We start from the raw sequence: 18883 nt of genomic DNA, 5'->3' as shown, positions 1-18883 counted from the left end.
ATCCTTCCTGGCCAAATAAAGTTAAAAGTTAAGAAAAACAAACCTATCTCATTGCACGAGGCATGGGCTTTAACGTTAAGAGCAGCGTCCCATTAACCTAACCTAAACAGCAATCAATTTAAAAAAGATCATCGTCCTGGCCGCGTCGATCCGCATTATACGCGTCCAACAAAGACCCTTTCATTCTCTATTCTCAAACTCCAAAAAGCATTCCCGTTTTTTTTCTTGAACCAAACACTCACCTTCTTTCCCTTTCTCACTTACTCTTTTATTAATTTTAAATTGATAATCCAATCCAGCATTTATTCCTTTTCCACCTGATACTGATGCAATCTATCAGGAAGTCCTTTAAATCTTATGGTTCCTACAACAAACATTCTAGGTTTTTTGGCGCCGGAAACACCGATCCCGAACACGAGCAACTCCCCATTCTCCACGACCAGGAAACCCTCCGCCAATCCGCCATGCCCGCCGGTGACTACGTCGTCAAAATCAACGAGGACGGAAGCGAGGCCCCTCAGGACAACAAGATTTGGCGCGAGTCCAGCTACGAATTCTGGAATAACGACACCACCACCACCACCATCCCTGGCAGCAGCGAAGAGAGCTTCGATTTCCGCCATTCGGAGGACCCGCCGTCGCAGCTGATCGGACGCTTCCTCCACAAGCAGCGAGCCTCCGGCGAGATGCAGCTCGACATGGATTTGGAGATGGAGGAGCTGCAGCGCGAAGGCGGCGACGACGACGACGACGGAAAGTTAACGCCGGTTGAGGAATCTCCGATGACACACCGCGTCTCGAGAGAGCTCAAGGTTTCCTTCGAGGAACCTGCCTACAATGTGAATTTCCTCGAAACGCAAAACGACGCCGTCAGAAGAAGGCACAGCAAGGACTCGCCGTCTCTCGCGGAGTTCCAACGCCCTCCCCAACCGCCGCAATACGACCGTCGCCGGTCTCCCTCGCCGTCGCCAGCCTGCGGCGACGAGGTTGTTCGGTGCACCTCGAACGCTTCCTTCGAAAGAAACCTTTCCATGCAGAGAAAATCGGCCTTGTTGAAGGCCAAAACGAGGTCTAGGCTAATGGACCCGCCCGAAGAACCCGACAGAAAATCGGGTCGTGTTTTAAAATCGGGTCAACTCCTATCCGGGTTTTTGGGGAAGAAGAATGACGAAGAGGATGATGATCCGTTTTTGGAAGAGGATCTTCCTGATGAGTTTAAGGAGACTCATTTCAGCTTGTGGATTCTTCTCGAGTGGTTGAGTTTGATTTCGATCATTGGGTTGTTGATAACCACCCTTTGTGTTCCCTTTCTGAGGAACAAGAATCTGTGGCAGCTTAGGTTGTGGAAATGGGAGGTTATGGTTTTGGTTTTGATCTGTGGCAGGTTGGTGTCTGATTGGGTTGTTAGGATTGCTGTGTTCTGCATTGAGAGAAACTTCCTTTTGAGGAAGAGGGTATTGTATTTTGTGTATGGTGTGAGGAAGGCTGTTCAGAATTGTGTTTGGTTGGGGCTTGTGTTGATTGCTTGGCATTTGTTGTTTGACAAGAGGGTGCAGAGGGAGACCCACAGTGATTTCCTCGAGTATGTGACTAAGGTGTTGGTGTGTTTCCTTGTGGGGACTTTGGTGTGGTTGTTGAAGACCCTTATGGTGAAGGTGTTGGCTTCCTCTTTTCATGTGAGTACCTACTTTGACAGGATTCAGGAGTCGCTGTTTAATCAGTTTGTGATTGAGACGCTTTCAGGGCCGCCTTTGGTGGAGATTCAGAAGGCCGAGGAGGAGGAGGAGAGGCTTGCTGATGAGGTTCAGAAGCTTCAGAATGCTGGGGTTACCATACCCCCTGATCTTAGGGCATCTGCTTTTTCTAATATTAAGAGTGGCAGGCTGAGGAGTGGAATGCTGCAGAAAAGCCCCAGAGTTAAGAGCGGCAAGTTTTCGCGGCCACTTTCCAAGAAGTCTGATGAGGGGAATGTGATCACTATGGATAATCTGCATAAGCTCAATCCCAATAATATCTCTGCCTGGAATATGAAAAGGTTGATGAACATGGTCCGGCATGGGGCTCTTTCTACCCTGGATGAACAGATTCTTGATAACTCGAATGATGACGACAATGCCACGCAAATTAGAAGTGAATACGAGGCAAAGGCTGCAGCTAAGAAAATATTTCACAATGTTGCTAGGCGCGGCTGCAGGTTAACCCTTGATCTGTTGTCGCATACAAATTTTGATAACTGAGGATAACTTTTTCCTAGTTTGTTATATCCTTTTCCCCTGTTATCTTATTGCTTTCTGTTTTGCAGGTATATATACCCGGATGACTTGATGCGGTTTATGCGAGAAGATGAAGCTGCAAAAACCATGAATCTCTTTGAAGGAGCTTCTGAAGCTGGGAAAATCAGCAAATCAGCCTTGAAGAACTGGGTGGTGAGAATTAACTAACATAACATATGGAGCTTCATTTGAAGAACTGGAAAGATATATTTACTCTAGTGTCTGAAATGTGTCCTTTTTCTATTCATTGTCTGATTTAGTTACTTTATGTTTTTGTTTCATTTTCAATATGGTTCTATGACATTATTTACTTGTGACAAACCTTGACCTATATATAATAGTGTATTTAACAAAGCTCAGCTGGAAGGTGTTGTAGAAGCCAATTCACTTCTTAGAATCTGTCTGTCAGTTGTGCAAATGGCACAGTAGTGCGCACAAGATTGATTGCATATAATTTAACTTGCCGTTGACGTTTTTATACTTCTGATCATTTCTAATTTTGAATTCTTAATTCATGCATGTACTCACATGCTTTGAAAGATCTTTTTGTTATTAAGAATACATCAGAGTCAATATTTTTATGGTTTCAATTGATGTTTACATGCAACTGTTTTTGTTTGCTTGCTTTTATAGCATTTACATAACGGTTTTAATTGATGTTTACATGCAACTGTTTATGTTTGCTTATATAGTATTTACAACAGTTCCTTGCATTTAACTTCCCAGGTTAATGCCTTCAGGGAAAGGAGAGCACTTGCTTTGACATTGAATGATACCAAAACGGCAGTGAACAAACTTCATCGAATGCTCAATTTTATAGTTGGAATTATTATACTGGTTATTTGGCTCTTGATATTGGAACTTGCCACCACCAAATTTCTTCTCTTTGTGAGCTCACAGGTTGTCGTGGTTGCATTTATATTTGGAAACACCTGCAAGACCATATTTGAAGCAATTATTTTCTTATTTGTCATGCACCCATTTGATGTGGGAGATAGATGTGAAATTGATGGGGTTCAGGTAATGTTCATCTATCCATCCACGAGTTTTAACAGATTCTGTTTTCATGTAGACATGGCATAACTTTTCCCCTATGTTTGCTACAGATGGTTGTAGAAGAAATGAACATATTGACAACCATATTTCTGAGATTTGATAATCAAAAGGTCATCATCCCTAACAATGTCCTTGCTACCAAGGCCATATATAACTATTACCGGAGTCCTGACATGGGAGATGCTATCGAATTCTGTGTACATATATCTACCCCAGTTGAAAAGATTTCACTCATTAAACACAGAATACAAAGGTATGTGCTGAGTAGTGTCTGTCTCTGTTGTCTTGTTATAATTTCTTGTTCTATATCTCTGATTGACTGATACTAATAATGACCTGACCTCAATGCAGTTACATTGATAACAAGAAGGAGCACTGGTATCCTTCACCTTTAATTGTATACAGGGATTATGACCAATTAAACATGGTGAGGTTGGCTATCTGGCCAACTCATAGAATGAACTTCCAAGACATGGGAGAAAGGTTTGTGAGGAGATCCCTTTTGCTTGAAGAGATGATCAAGATTTTCAGGGAGCTTGACATTAATTACCGGCTCTTGCCCATGGACATTAATGTGAGAGCCACTCCTACCACTTCTGATCGGCTTCCACCTAGTTGGACATCAGTTCCAACTCCAAGTTGAGTAGAAGAAGGAAATTCATAACCTCATGTCATCTTGTGTGTGTGGAAAACCCGCGGCATTAACTGCTAGGAAATGCTATATTTTAGCTGGATAGCATATTGTAAAGAGAGGGTCTTTTGTTTTTAGATTAGCTTGATATGTACTGAGGTTAGTTTGTAGTAGCTATGAAGCCATGCCTAGGTTTCCCATGTAGTAGTTTTGTTCAAATGATTAGAGGGTTAATCGCTACGTCTTTTATACTATAACCATATTCAGTATAAGATTTCTATATGTCTACCTTCTGTCCCAACATAAGAGAGCTAATTAGTTTCTAATCGCTTCTTATGAATTCACGTGTTTTAATTTAAAGCGCTAAGTTATATATAGTGGACTATTTATAGCAATTAGTAATTCCATCCTTGTCTAAATTCATGCAAGATTAGAAATGTCTATGTTAGCGATTCATTTTTATTTATCGCAAATAGTAATTCCATCCTTGTCTAAATGTAATAGAAGATTCTTGGTCAACAGATATGAAGCACGGAATCCACGGATATGTTATTCCGTTAATTTATTACTAACCAATAAGTACAATCGTGAAGATCCTTGACTTGACAGCTCACGTCATAATAGTTTTGACTGTCGTACCAAAAATATTTTCCTTTTGAATGATTAATTCATTGAGTTTAATACACATTCTTTTTAATATAAAAGTTTTATATTATTAATTAATAAAAATATTATCGTTTTTTTTTATGATAGTTATTATATCAACACTCAGCAAGTTTAACATTAGTCACAGTTTGTTATTAAACGGTAATATAAAAATTCACGCATAACAATTTATAATTGATAACAATGAATATATTATTTATTATTTTTCAGAAAAAGTGACTTTAATTTTTATGTACAGTGTAAATTTTTTTGTATAGCTAATCAATTAGAAATATAATTGTATTAATTTTAAAAGTAATTATAAGAGAAATCAATATATTTCCTATAGATGAATAGTAGACTGAAAAACTGGACCGGGTGGAGCTGAGGTTGAATTGAAAAAATATTGATCCAAATAAAATTAGGTCAGTTTGATGGATTAGATTGAGTTTAAAAAATATTGAAACGATTTTGATCGAGTTTATTTTGGTTTGATATTTTTTTAATTTTAATATTTTACCTTTTAAAATTGTATAAATTTAGACAAGAATTAAAATGGATGAATATGAACAAATCCAATAAATCATTGGACTTTAAAAAATGATGAATATTGATTGGCTCGATCCAGTCCATTTCAATGTTTATCCTAATGGATTGGGTCAGTTAGGGTTGAATTGTTGCACTTATTTTGCTGTCCCTAATTACTAGTATAATATTTTTTTATATATTTTGAGAGCACATATTATTTATGAAGAAATGTTAAAGTAATTATTTTTAGTGAAGTTTGTAGTTTCTTTTCTTAAGGCACCCAGAACTGAAATGGATTAAAAAAAGAGGAACAGAGTAGGGTTGGGGCGAGTTAAAAGAAGGTTTTAGGAGGGAAGGAAAAGGGAATGAAATGTGATGGGAAAGGCAAACCTGTCGAGTCTAGTTCACGAACTCCGCATAGCAGCAGCATCCTCTTCCACTCCCAGTCCCAACAATACCTCAGACGACGACGCTTTGGAAGTCAGGTTCCGCACCGTTCTCCCCAATCTTCTCCACGCCTACGTCCTCCCTTCTTCCTCTTCCTCCGGTATTCTCTCAATAATGTTTCTTTCTTTCTTCTCTTTCTCTTTCTCTTATACTTATATCATTTCAGGCAATGAGAGAGAAGTCATTGCTGTAGTCAAGCTTATCTCTCACACCGCCAGAAACTTCCCCGGAGTCTTCTACCATGGCAAGGCTACCTCCTCTATTCTACCCATCCTCGCTCGAATTCTTCCCTTCTTCGCCGAACCTCTCTTCCGGTCTCTCTTCTAACCACTTCCTTTTTCTCTTCTCATTCTCTCCTCTCTTCTCATTCCTTCTCCCTTATTTCAGATCTCGCCACGGTGTCTTCTTCGAAGCTACCGGTTCTCTTCTCTCCTTGCTTCGCTCCGGAGCACGAGATGCTTACCGCCAGTTTTTTGTCGATTCCATGTCGCTCATTCAAGGTACCCTAAAAATTTCAATTATGCACTCAATGTCTTTGTTCCAATACTTCAAACTTAATTATTGCTATTTTCTTCTCTATGATACATGGGTTGATGTTGATATGTTTTGCTTTCGCATTCGCAGATATTCCATACGTGGCTTCACTCAGTGTTAATGTTAATGGATCCTCCAGGTCCAGGGTGACGCTCAAGTGTTTTTGCGACTCCTTCTCTGGAGTTGAAGACCTTCCATCCACCAACAGGCTGGTCGATGGATGTGGTTTATTGATTGACCTCACCGCCCGAACCAGATGGCAACCCTTTGCAACTTGGATTTTGAAGCTTGCCAGTAAATGTCTAACTGAAGGAACACTCTATGTTGAGGGATTGATCCACGCATCCTTTATTTCTGCTGTGTGTTCTCTTTTATGCTACGGGGATGCTGACCTGCATGTGGTGTGTATTCGTTTGTGAAATTTGGAATTGAGTTTTTCGCTTGATTTTTACTTTAATTATTGTCTGATTATTTTGTATCTTTATGGAAGGCATGCTTTGACTTTGTACATATCATTGGGACGGTCACAAACTATGAAGTCATTCCTTATCAGAATTTAATCCTGTCAATAGCTACTATCTTGAATTTGGACAAGGAGGGGCTTCCTGTTTTCAGGTTTGATTATGCTTTTTTTTTCTTCCTGAAATGAATCATTCATATAATTGGGCTTTAATAGTAAACTATGGCTATTCTTGTAGAAATCTGTTTCCAAATTCAATTAGATTCTTACATTCTGATGGATTATATTTAAATTTAGATGACCTTATGCAAAACTTCTTTAAGTCTACAAGATTGTTTATTAACAAACATTAGGATGACACACCTGCAGAAACATGGCTTATGATTCATCGTTGGGTATTTGCCTGAATACACTTTACTCTAGCTGTCCTGAAGATGTTGTCAAATTAACAGCTGCTGATTTAGTCAGTGTATTCCTTCAATCAATGTGGAGAACCAAAAGCCAGCAACTTAAGGTTAATATTGATACTTAATTTCCTTAGAACAGCTTAGTTAACTGGGAAGCTATTCACTGATTCCCTTCCCATTCTGGAATTTGATAAATTTGAGGCAGCAAATGGTTCAAGAGGATCTAATAGTATTCCTTTTCAGGTTGCGTTATGCAGTGCCTATGCTAGGATTGCTCAAGTTTGTCCCCCTCATATCTGGAAGCCAGAATATCTCATATCTGCACTTTACCATTCGGAACCATGTTTGCCTCTGATAGAGTGCTTCCAGGTAGCTCTGTCTACACTTGGCCCACATCTTGTAGGGGGAATTCGAGGAAACATTAAGGATTTAACCATTTTAGCATCTGGAGATAAGTCAACTGAAAGCATGAGGATTTGCCAAAAAAGGCCCATTCAGGATATAGATAATTTAAGTATCAAGAGACAAAAATTGAATGAAGAAATTGTTGTTGCAGATGCCAGTCTTGAGGTGGAATGTAAAAGTAGTTACATTGTTACTTACCAAAGAGTAGAAGGTTATGCTAGCCATATGAATAAATCTCTTCTTTCATTTGTTGAATCATTAAATGCTCCTACTATCAGACCTGGTTCTTTGAGGCCAGATATTGCTTTATCTGCACTTAGCATGCTATGCATTGCCTTTTCTATTTATCCAGAGACAGATCTGTCTCTCAGAATCTTTGAGCAGATGCTTGCATGGCTTCCCTGGATAGCTGATCAGGTAGGTAGGTCATGGTTTCAAATTCCTGTGGTATAATTTGTTTCTTTTTCAATAAATTAACTTGCTGCTGTTATAGGCAAAACAAGGAAACTCAATTACCATAGATATTTCCACATACCTAGAAGGAATTCACAGTGTGTTGCTTGTGCAAAGTAAGCTTTGGACCTTTCCTATATCGATACTGTCAGTTAACTTTTTCTTTTTCCTTAGAATAAAAATGTTATATTTCTTTCTAGTTGATTACACTTACTGTGCTTATTTGTTTGATCACAAATTACAAGGACTGTTTGCATTCTGACAATTGTCTTAATAGTCTGAATTGGATTCTTTGTATTTTGGAAGAACTACCTTTTTGATGAACTAGCAGTCCTTTTTAGCCTCACTCACTTAATGCTACTCATGTCTTGAACAGAAAATCATAAGGATTTGAAAGTAGAGTATCTTGTTTCAAATTATTTATTGCATATGGTGTTCTTCCATTGTGTATGTAAATAATGAGAACCTTATTAAATATATTATATAGATAAGTCTTCGGTTGCAAATCATGGCTCTTTGCAAACATTATTATCATTTTCTTTTTATATCTTGTTGTTAGGGATTCTAGGTTTCTGGTAAAACTCTCTAATGTCCTTCTGTATATTAAGTGATAATGACAAGCAACCAAATATGGGAATTTTTTTTGCCATATCCTTTAATTTAGTTTACTTATACTTTAAGTTTGTGGTATCTACTATTTCATGCTCCTGATTTGTATCACTTGTGCCTGATCTCAATCAGATGCCTCTCTCAAAGAACACAACCCGTTAGATGATGAGAATTACCATGTAGACCTTATACTTGTGCTTAAACTTCCATGGACTCATATGCTTGTTGGTATTGATAATAATTGTCCATGGAAAACAAAATGCCTTTCTCTTCAAGTAGTATCGAAGCTAGGCCCAAGCTTGAACAGCAAAGTTGTTCGTGAAGTTTTAGATCTGGGTCTTCATGATGAAGCTGAAGAAGTCAGAACTGAAGCTGCCATTTCTATTCCAGTGATGGTTTTGTGGTCTGGTCTTGATGTATCATCTCCTGTCTTTGAAATAATGGAGTAAGTAAACTGTGTGGATATTATCTCATACATAATATCAATAACACGTCGGTCAGACTTGTCATTCAGTTAGTTTGAATATAGGCGTATGATTAACATGAAGTTACTCATATATTAGTTTCAAAATCTGAATTGCAGGAGCTGATTGAATGAATATATTCTTGCTTAAACATTTTTTTTTCCTTTGAACTCTTGCTTCTATTTCCTAGGATGGTTTGTGTTTTGAATGCAACGTACTTGAGATGTTTCTAAATTTATCACACACAGACACTCGGAACTTTCTTTTCAATCATTAGTCCACTCGGATTAGATTTATGATCCATGAATGTTCAAATGGTAAGACTGCATTCCTTCTAGTGAGTTGTCCCTTTTATGTTTCACCTCTTCAATAGTTTGTTTTGTTTTTCGTTGAGATCCCACATCGATTATAAATATGACCAAAGTATAGCTTATAAAGGCTTAGAAAATCACACCTCATGAGCTAGTTTTTGAAGTTGAGTTATGCCTAACCCAAAATTGAGATGGCGTCATAGCCTATCATAAATCTTATATTGAGCCACCCTCAACCAAAAATTTACCCAGCATTGCATTTTTCCAAATGCAACATGTGGATTGTCCAAACCTTTTATAAGCTCTACTTTAGTCATATCTATAGTTGATGTAGGATCTCAACAATATCCCCCCTGTACCCCAAATGCCCAGGAATGGACATCTAAAGCTTGGGAATTGTAGTGTTGATTTTTCTTCTGAATTTATTATAGTTGTCCCTTGTTCTTAAGCAAGTTTTTTATTTTCCCCATTGTTTTTTTGTTTGTTAAATTTGGCTATTACATGGAAGTGCATCATTGAAAGTTGTATCTCTTGAATAAAATGATGGAGAAACAAATCCTCTGGTAATCTGTTTTTTTGCTTTTCCCTATCCAACATGCAGGTACTTAAAGAAAGATAATGAGAAGGTTAAGAAATTTCTTCCCTTATCTCTTGGTCTATTATCTTGTCTTTATGGATGTAGAAGATCTGTATCTGATTCACATATAAACGAATGCAAATTATTTGTAAATGTAAAAAATGGAAGAATGTGTTGGACAGTAGATTGTTTACTGCAAGGTTTCTGCTGTTCAAAATGCAATAGCAATTTTATTTGCAATCTCAATGAGCAGCAAGCTCCAATCATTCATCGATCTGGTATGCATGGAGCAGATGCAGATTTTAGCTTGGACTGTACTTTCATTCAACTGCAATCTTTATTTTTTGAACTTCTATTTGATGAGTCATCAGAAGATGTCCAAATTTCCTGTGTGAGAGTTATTCATCGGATCCTTGCACATGGAGCCTCTGATATTCTTCTCAAAACAAGGTTTGAGTGGATAAAATGTGTGGAGTTTCTTCTTACTAGCAGGAGCAAGGAATTGAGAGAAGTATTTTGCAGTCAGATTAGATTCTTTGTGGACGATCTTATTTTGAGTTCAATTTTTTCTGGAAATGCTGACAAAAGCAAGGAACAAAAATTCCTGGATACAATTAAACATGCCATGACAGTAGCTGATGGTCCACATATATTGGAGACTTTAATGGAATGTACAGCTGAAATAATGGTCGCTGTCAGTATAGATAGCAAACTGTTCTTATGTTCTCTTATACTGTTGGTTGATCAACTTGATAGCACACATGTGACTGTGAGAATGAATGCATCCAGGTTAATACACAAATCTTGCTATTTCCATCTTAAAGGTGGTCTTGAGTTAATTCTTTCAAAAGATGTTCATATTTGTAATGAATTGTATGATTATCTCTCTGAGAGACTTGCCAGCCGCCCAGTCTTAGTGAGGGAGTTTGCAGAAGCTGTTTTTGGTGTTGAGACCAAAGAACTTGTCAAGAAAATGATTCCTTTTGTTCTCCCAAAGCTTGTGGTGTCTCAGCATTATAATAGTCAAGCAGTTGACACTTTATATGAGTTGGCCAAGTGTTTGAACACTGATATGGTGCCTCTGATAGTTAACTGGCTACCAAAAGTTCTTGCTTTTGCTCTTCATCAAACTGATGACCAACAGTTAATTTCTGCCGTGCAGTTTTACCATGCACAGACTGGTTCTGACAAGCAGGAAATATTTGCGGCTGCTTTACCTGCTCTTCTAGATGAACTTGTATGCTTTACAGATTGTGGTGATTCAGAAGAGATAAATAGAAGGTAATTTGTGTAGATTTCTGGAACTTGATTTTAATTTGGTTCCTGAGTGGAAAACTTTCACACCTGGATATTAATTTTTGGAATTCACGTGTTTGTCTTGGAAACTATGTTGCTGTCACCTCAGATTTAGCTATATTAATGATTATATACGTAATTTGTTTTTATTTATTCACTCATCATTGATTAGCAGAATTTGATTTGTTTACTGGCAATTGATTAGCAAATATATTGAATCTCACATTTCTTTCTTTCATGGTACTTGTATAGCCTTCCATCATAAACCAAACAGGGGCTCATTCTTTAGTGCAGAGTTATATTGTTATATAGAAATTAAAAAATGGTAATTAATGTACATAAGTTTTGCTTGTCCTTGACTCATTATTTTTCTGTTTATTGACAGGTTAGCAAGAGTACCTCAAATGATTAAAGGCATTGCTAAAGTTCTCACTGGTGCCGAAGATCTCCCAGGGTTTTTGAGGAATCATTTTGTTGGCCTTCTTAACAGTATAGACAGAAAAATGCTCCATGCCGACGATTTCATGCTTCGGAGACAAGCACTTGACCGTATTGAGATGCTGATTAGAATGATGGGTTCACATCTTAATACCTATGTGCCAAAATTGATGGTTCTTCTTATGTACTCTATAGATAAAGAACCACTGCAAAAGGAGGGTCTGTCTGTCTTGCATTTTTTCATAAAGCAATTGGCTAAAGTATCACCATCTAGCATTAAGCATATTATTTCTCAAGTTTTTGCTTCCCTTCTTCCCTTCCTGGAGAGAGACAAAGAAAATCCCTCAATACATTTGGATAAAGTGGTAACAATTTTAGAAGAACTTGTTCTTAAGAACAGGGTTATCCTAAAGCAGCATATATGTGAGTTCCCCCCGTTGCCCTGCATACCTGCTTTGATAGAAGTGAACAAAGCAATTGAGGATGCTCGTGGGACAATGACTTTGAAGGATCAATTGCGAGATGTAGTTGATGGTTTAAATCATGAGAACTTAAATGTGAGGTACATGGTAGTGTGTGAGCTTCGTAAGCTTCTGAACTCAAGATGGAAGGATGTTACTGCTCTTATCACTGCTGAAGCAGGTTCAGACTTGGATGTCTTGAGTTCTTTGATCACATCATTATTAAGAGGATGTGCAGAAGAATCAAGGACCACAGTTGGGCAGCGGTTGAAGCTAGTCTGTGCTGATTGTCTTGGAGCCCTTGGTGCTGTTGACCCTGCAAAAGTGAAAGGTTTTTCATGTCAACGTTTCAAAATTCAATGCTCTGATGATGATCTCATATTTGAGCTGATCCACAAACATCTAGCTCGGGCTTTTAGATCTGCACCTGATACTGTTATTCAAGACTCTGCTGCATTGGCTATACAGGAGTTGCTAAAATTTGCTGGTTGTGAGGCATCACTGGATGAAAATGCTTCAACTACTACATCACAGGCACAAAAGGATGAAGATAATCACAAAGCTGTTTCATCTAAGATCAAGAGTACTAATGGTAGTAAAGGGATGAATAATAGGGGGCAGAAATTGTGGGATCGGTTCTCTAATTATGTGAAAGAGATTATAGCCCCATGCTTAACATCTAGGTTTCAGCTTCCTAAAGTAGCTGATTCAACATCTGCTGGCCCTATTTACCGCACTTCTATGTCTTTTAGAAGATGGATTTTCTTTTGGATAAGAAAACTGACTGCACATGCTACTGGATCTCGTGCAAGCATCTTTAATGCTTGTCGAGGTATTGTGCGCCATGATATGCAAACAGCCATATATTTGCTTCCATACTTGGTTCTCAATGCTGTTTGTCATGGTACTCAGGAGGCACGTCAAGGAATAACAGAAGAAATCCTGTCTGTTCTCGATGCAGCTGCATCAGAGAACAGTGGTGCTTCAGTTCATGGATTCAGTGGTGGTCAAAGTGAAGTTTGTATTCAAGCCGTGTTTACTCTTCTTGATAACCTAGGACAATGGGTGGATGATGTTGAACAAGATCTTGCTCTTTCCAGTTCTCAACCAATGGTTTCTAGGCAACAAAAGTCAAAGGGTCTAAGTTCAAATTCCTTGACAGATCAGGAGCAACTACTTGTTCAGTGTAAATATGTCTCAGAGCTTCTGTGTGCAATTCCCAAGGTGACTCTTGCTAGGGCATCCTTTAGGTGTCAGGCTTTTGCAAGGTCCTTGATGTACTTTGAGTCCTATGTGAGGGAAAAGTCGGGTGCTTTCAACCCTGCTGCCGAGAGGAGTGGCATATTTGAGGACCAAGATGTTTCACATCTCATGGAAATATATAGCTGTTTGGATGAGCCAGATGGACTATCTGGCTTGTCATGTTTAAGTAAATTTTTGAGGTTACAAGATCATCTATTAATGAACAAAAAGGCCGGGAATTGGGCTGATGTTTTAACTTCCTGTGAACAAGCTTTGCAGATGGAGCCTACCTCAGTTCAGAGACATTCTGATGTCCTTAACTGTTTACTAAACATGTGCCACCTTCAGGCCATGGTCACTCATGTTGATGGTTTAATTTCTAGGATCCCTCAGTACAAGAAAGCCTGGTGCATGCAAGGTGTGCAGGCAGCCTGGAGGCTTGGCAGGTGGGATTTGATGGATGAGTACCTTGGTGGAGCTGAAGAAGATGGTTTAGTTTGTTGTAGCTCTGAAAGTAATGCTTCATTTGATTTGAATGTTGCAAAGATTCTCCAGGCAATGATGAAGAGGGACCACTTCTCAGTAGCAGAGAAAATTGCTTTATCGAAGCAGTCACTAATTGCTCCCCTAGCTGCTGCAGGAATGGATTCTTACATGCGAGCCTACCCATTTGTTGTAAAACTTCACTTTCTACGGGAATTGGAGGACTTCCATTCTCTTTTGGGTGATGACTCTTTCTTAGAGAAATCGTTTGACTTAGATCATCAAGCTTTCTCTAAATTAGTGGACAACTGGGACAATCGACTAAGGTTTACGCAGTCGTCACTCTGGGCTAGGGAGCCACTCTTGGCTTTCAGAAGACTGGTTTTTGGTGTAAGTAGTCTTGGTGCTCAAGTTGGCAATTGCTGGCTTCAATATTCAAAACTATGTCGCCTGGCTGGTCATTATGAAACAGCCAATAGAGCAATTTTAGAAGCTCAGTCCTCTGGAGCACCAAATGTCCACATGGAAAAGGCAAAACTTCTCTGGAGCACCCGGCGGTCTGATGGTGCCATTGCTGTGTTGCAACAATCTCTCTTGAACATGCCTGTTGAGGTTTTAGGCTCTAAAACAATATCATCTATTACTAGCCTTTCCCTTTTACCACTTAATCCACAGCCTATTGTTTGTGAAAGTCAGGCCATGAATGAGAATAGAGATATTGCAAAGACCCTTCTTCTGTACTCAAGGTGGACGCATTACACTGGGCAGAAACAAAAGGAAGATGTAATAAGTCTTTATACTAGGGTGAGGGAACTGCAACCCAAATGGGAGAAAGGGTTCTTTTATATTGCTAAGTATTGTGATGAAGTGCTTGGTGATGCCAGGAAACGCCAGGAGGAACTGCTTGGTGATGCCAGGAAACGCCAGGAGGAAAATTCTAAACTTGGTCCTAGAAGGGTTCCTTCAGCAACTATTGCTGTTGGTTCATCAAACTTGAATGGTGAGAAGCCTTGGTGGTCTGATGTTCCTGAAGTGCTGTTATTCTATGCTAAAGGACTTCACAGGGGACACAAGAATTTATTTCAGGCACTTCCAAGGTTATTAACCCTGTGGTTTGATTTTGGAAGCATGTATCAAAGCAGTGGTTCATCAAACAAGGATTTAAAGGATGTACATGCGAAGGTGGGTAGAGAAATTTTCTTCTCTCATGTTTTCTTTGTGTTCAATACATGGAAATTCTTCTTTTGCATTTGTAGTTTTGTACTATTTGGTTTTTTGTCTTTTACCTTTGTAGGTAATGAGTATTGTAAGAGGCTGTTTGAAAGAATTACCGCCATACCATTGGTTGACAGTGCTACCTCAATTGGTTTCAAGAATTTGCCACCAGAATGAAGAAATTGTTCGACTCGTCAAACTTATCATTACCTCTGTTCTCCGTCAGTATCCACAACAGGGCCTATGGATTATGGCTGCAGTTTCAAAATCCACGGTTCCTTCAAGGCGGGAAGCAGCAGCAGAAATCATACAAGCTGCTCGTAAAGGTTTCAGCCCAGGAAGTAAGGAGAACAGTTTGTTTGTTCAATTTACTACCCTGATTGATCATCTGATCAAGTTATGCTTCCATGCTGGCCAGTCAAGAGCAAAGACAATTAATCTCTCAACTGAATTTAGTTCTCTAAAGAGGATGATGCCCCTGGGAATTATAATGCCAATTCAACAATCTCTTACTGTTAATCTTCCAACATATGATGGGAATCTGGGTGATTCACGTATGTCTAATATCTTTTCCTCCACAGACCTTCCTACTATATCAGGCATTGCTGACGAGGCAGAGATTCTTTCGTCTCTTCAGCGGCCTAAGAAAGTATGTTAACAATTTTCTACCTTTCCTTAATTTTTTGTCTGATTCTTGAATAAGGGCAGTTCACTTATTTGATGCAGTGTGTGGTATAGCACTGTTTTTGGTTTCCACATAATTTCAATTGAGCGGGCATCATAACTCATTTAAGACCAAACTGTGGTATTGGTACTGCTTATTGTGTTACTTTATTTAAATAGCATCAATTAATAGTAATTTAATGGTTGGATGGGATAATCTGCTAATGCATGCATTTATCCTTAAGTTTTTCAAATTTCATGGAAGAATGGATATATCATATTAGAGGAAAATTCATTCCAATAGGAACAATTATTGTGGTAGTGGACAACTTGAAGGGGCCAATTGGGCAGTAGTGTGAGGTTGTGGCCTGCTACCAGCATTAGTTGGTCTCTAACTAGGGGAAAGTGGCTGGGGCCTGAGGATAAGTACTACATGGATGGATTAGGATGATGCATGATTATAGTAATTGCCCAATTTTGGATAAAGATGATAGTGGTTGCATTCCAATAATTGATCATGATGCCAAACAAGACTATAAAATGAATGTGGCCTTGTATTTACAAGCTCATTGCAAAGATTAACAGTGCTGATTTCCTACCCCTAGATAATTTTTTACTTAATACTTAATAGAGTAATCCTTTTTATACATTAAACAAAATATTTGTTTAAGATACTGGATAGGTCTAATCTAAAGAACTTGCTTGCCAATAAACCCACCAATTAAATAAATGCCACTATTGTCTGTTGTATTGTATGCACCATCTTTTTGATAAATGCCTTTGATTTCAGATCATTCTATTAGGCAGTGATGGTCTTGAGCACCCATTTCTTTGCAAACCGAAGGATGACCTCCGCAAAGATGCTCGCATGATGGAGTTCACTGCAATGATCAACCGGTTGCTATCCAAATATCCTGAGAGTCGACGAAGGAAGCTCTATATTCGAACATTTGCTGTGATTCCTCTGACAGAGGACTGTGGCATGGTAGAGTGGGTGCCCCACACTCGTGGACTTCGACAAATTCTTCAAGACATATATATTACATGTGGAAAATTTGATAGGCAGAAAACTAATCCTCTAATTAAACAAATTTATGATCAATGTCAAGGTAAAAGGCCAGAGGATGAGATGCTAAAGAACAAAATCCTTCCAATGTTTCCTCCTGTTTTCCACAAATGGTTCCTGACAACATTTTCAGAGCCTGCTGCATGGTTCAGGGCCCGTGTTGCTTATGCTCACACAACTGCAGTTTGGTCCATGGTTGGGCATATTGTGGGGCTGGGTGACCGGCATGGTGAAAATATTCTTTTTGATTCTACCAGTGGTGATTGTGTTCACGTTGATTTCAGTTGCTTATTTGACAAAGGCTTGCAGTTAGAGAAACCTGAGCTTGTTCCTTTTAGGCTAACTCAGGTAAGAGAAGCACATCATTGGAAAATATTTTGTAAATCCAGCGCATACTATTTTATTTTTCCTCCAATGAACACAGATATCATTGGCAACGATTAACATATGCCTTACTTCTCCAGGCTATTGCAGATCGTACAATTAAATTTTTGGGAAAAAAATTCATTACTAAGTTAGTGAAGATTATGCTTTGGAACACATCAAAAGTTAAAACATTTACCGTTGCTAATTATTTTTGTTTCTCATATGTATGAATGCTGGTATCTATGTTATGGATTGATCCTGCAACAAAACCTACAGAACATGATTGATGGCTTAGGTATCACTGGATATGAGGGTATCTTCTTGAGGGTTTGTGAAATTACACTTTCGGTACTGAGGACACACAGGGAGACTCTCATGAGTGTGCTTGAAACTTTCATCCACGATCCTCTTGTGGAGTGGACAAAATCTCACAAATCCAGTGGCGTAGAAGTGCAGAATCCACATGCACAGGTTTGGTATTCAGTTCTTGTTTTCATATTGTAAGTGAAACAAGTTTGGGCTCCATCTTTATTAGCTTCATCTGAAAAGAGACTTCGTTCATTTTTTTCATTGATGATAATTTAGGTTTTTTTTTTTTTTTAAATCTAATTTATGTGCCTTTCTTATTTTCAGATAATGGATTCCTATCTCTGATAATTTATTCCTTTAAGCAAATAATTGTTGCAATTGGTTGTTGTAATGAATTTCTGATAATTTTAAAATTAATTGTTGTAATTATATTTTATGGATTTTGTCAGAGAGCAATTAGTAATATTGAGGCAAGGTTACAAGGAGTGGTTGTTGGTGTTGGAGCTGCGCCGTCATTGCCTCTTGCTGTAGAAGGTCAAGCTCGTAGACTAATTGCTGAAGCAGTCTCTCACAAGAATCTTGGAAAAATGTACATATGGTGGATGCCTTGGTTTTGAAGATTTGGATGGGTGGAGAAATTCCTCCCATATTATTTTAGGCAGGTATGATATCATTAGTTTCATTTCCTTCCTCTGTTTAATTTTTTAATGTTCTTTCTGTGGATATATACAGAGCACCAATCTAGAAATTCAACCAGCAATCGAAGGAAGGTATGAAGTGGCATACAGAATGTACAGGACTTGAAGAGGCAAAACTTTTGGAAGCAGAGATTCGACCTCATCATAAAGTTGGGCAAGGAGTGGCTGAACGGGAGGTTGACGCTTCATAGTTGAATCTATGGGTACTCTGCTTCATGGCGATCCATTCCATAGAAACATGTTTAGAGTTGAAAGTACAGGTGTTCTGGTATTTGTTTGTATATTCTTTAAGGTGATTGTGGACGCATTCCTTTGTATATGAATTAACCTTTAAGCCTGGGAAACACACCGGGTGCAACAATAAAAAAAAATTACTAAGATAGTCAGATATTGTCTTTCTTATATCTCAAACATAACATAAAGTTTTAGCATCATCTTTCTTTTTCTTAGATTTGACTTGCCTTATTTGAGCTCAAGCTGAGTAAAACTACAACAAAACTACCATGTGTATTGAGTTAAAGAAATAAAGTAGAACTTCCTACTTTGGAAGTCGAAGCAATAATAATAATAATAATTGATGATGATAATATGATGAGGAGGAGGAAGAGACATTTTTTTTGGTGAATTGCACTAAGAGGAACTAAAAGCCTCTAGGTAAACAAATTTGAGCTGTTTCAGCTCTTACAGCCTCGAACAAAGTTAGGGACGAAATCAAAGACATGGAAATTAGAATCTTCCTCCATAGCATGTTTTGCCATACCATCTGTTACTTGGTTTCTTGAAAAAAAATATGGTTCCAAGTAATGTTTGGAGGAGGAGACATATGATTTAGCTTCAAAAGAATGA

At 38.4% G+C, this 18883-nt stretch overlaps 2 protein-coding genes across 6 annotated transcripts; both read left to right on the top strand.

Moving 5' to 3' along the window:
* Positions 1 to 68: 68 nt before the first annotated feature.
* On the top strand, positions 69 to 4355 carry LOC114372259 (mechanosensitive ion channel protein 6-like). The gene is made up of 5 exons (XM_028329736.1): positions 69 to 2194; positions 2303 to 2426; positions 3000 to 3293; positions 3380 to 3582; positions 3681 to 4355. Exons 1-5 carry the CDS (start codon positions 327 to 329, stop codon positions 3970 to 3972), a joined length of 2781 nt encoding a protein of 926 aa, XP_028185537.1. The 5' UTR covers positions 69 to 326; the 3' UTR covers positions 3973 to 4355.
* A 1051-nt stretch (positions 4356 to 5406) lies between these two features.
* On the top strand, positions 5407 to 18471 carry LOC114369675 (serine/threonine-protein kinase ATR). 5 transcript variants are annotated; one of them, XM_028326917.1, is made up of 16 exons: positions 5407 to 5680; positions 5747 to 5894; positions 5968 to 6080; positions 6205 to 6515; positions 6605 to 6729; positions 6944 to 7088; positions 7225 to 7803; positions 7880 to 7955; positions 8581 to 8893; positions 9825 to 11081; positions 11482 to 14902; positions 15015 to 15584; positions 16389 to 17012; positions 17307 to 17501; positions 17789 to 17997; positions 18097 to 18471. In XM_028326917.1, the coding sequence occupies exons 1-15, from the start codon at positions 5509 to 5511 to the stop codon at positions 17954 to 17956; spliced, it is 8217 nt and encodes a 2738-aa protein (XP_028182718.1). In that variant the 5' UTR covers positions 5407 to 5508; the 3' UTR covers positions 17957 to 17997; positions 18097 to 18471. The 5 variants fall into 5 exon arrangements, with proteins under 5 accessions (XP_028182718.1, XP_028182716.1, XP_028182717.1 ...); XM_028326915.1 differs by having other exon boundaries at positions 18072 to 18471; XM_028326916.1 differs by having other exon boundaries at positions 17789 to 18001.
* The last annotated feature ends 412 nt before the right edge of the window (positions 18472 to 18883 follow it).

This window comes from Glycine soja, chromosome 10 (genome assembly GCF_004193775.1).
Source record: "Glycine soja cultivar W05 chromosome 10, ASM419377v2, whole genome shotgun sequence".
Taxonomy (NCBI): domain Eukaryota; kingdom Viridiplantae; phylum Streptophyta; class Magnoliopsida; order Fabales; family Fabaceae; genus Glycine; species Glycine soja.
Note: the sequence above shows the minus strand (reverse complement) of the source record. Positions and strands in the feature narration are given on the sequence as shown.

Bases quoted from the DNA above. Each gene is read 5' to 3' on its own strand.
- LOC114372259 (XM_028329736.1), top strand. From the start codon at position 327: ATGCAATCTATCAGGAAGTCCTTTAAATCTTATGGTTCCTACAACAAA. The intron at 2,195-2,302 runs GTTAACCCTTGA...TCTGTTTTGCAG, and splicing joins GTTGCTAGGCGCGGCTGCAG to GTATATATACCCGGATGACT. The intron at 3,294-3,379 runs GTAATGTTCATC...TGTTTGCTACAG, and splicing joins GTGAAATTGATGGGGTTCAG to ATGGTTGTAGAAGAAATGAA.
- LOC114369675 (XM_028326917.1), top strand. From the start codon at position 5,509: ATGGGAAAGGCAAACCTGTCGAGTCTAGTTCACGAACTCCGCATAGCA. The intron at 5,895-5,967 runs GTCTCTCTTCTA...CCCTTATTTCAG, and splicing joins TTCGCCGAACCTCTCTTCCG to ATCTCGCCACGGTGTCTTCT. The intron at 14,903-15,014 runs GTGGGTAGAGAA...TTACCTTTGTAG, and splicing joins TAAAGGATGTACATGCGAAG to GTAATGAGTATTGTAAGAGG.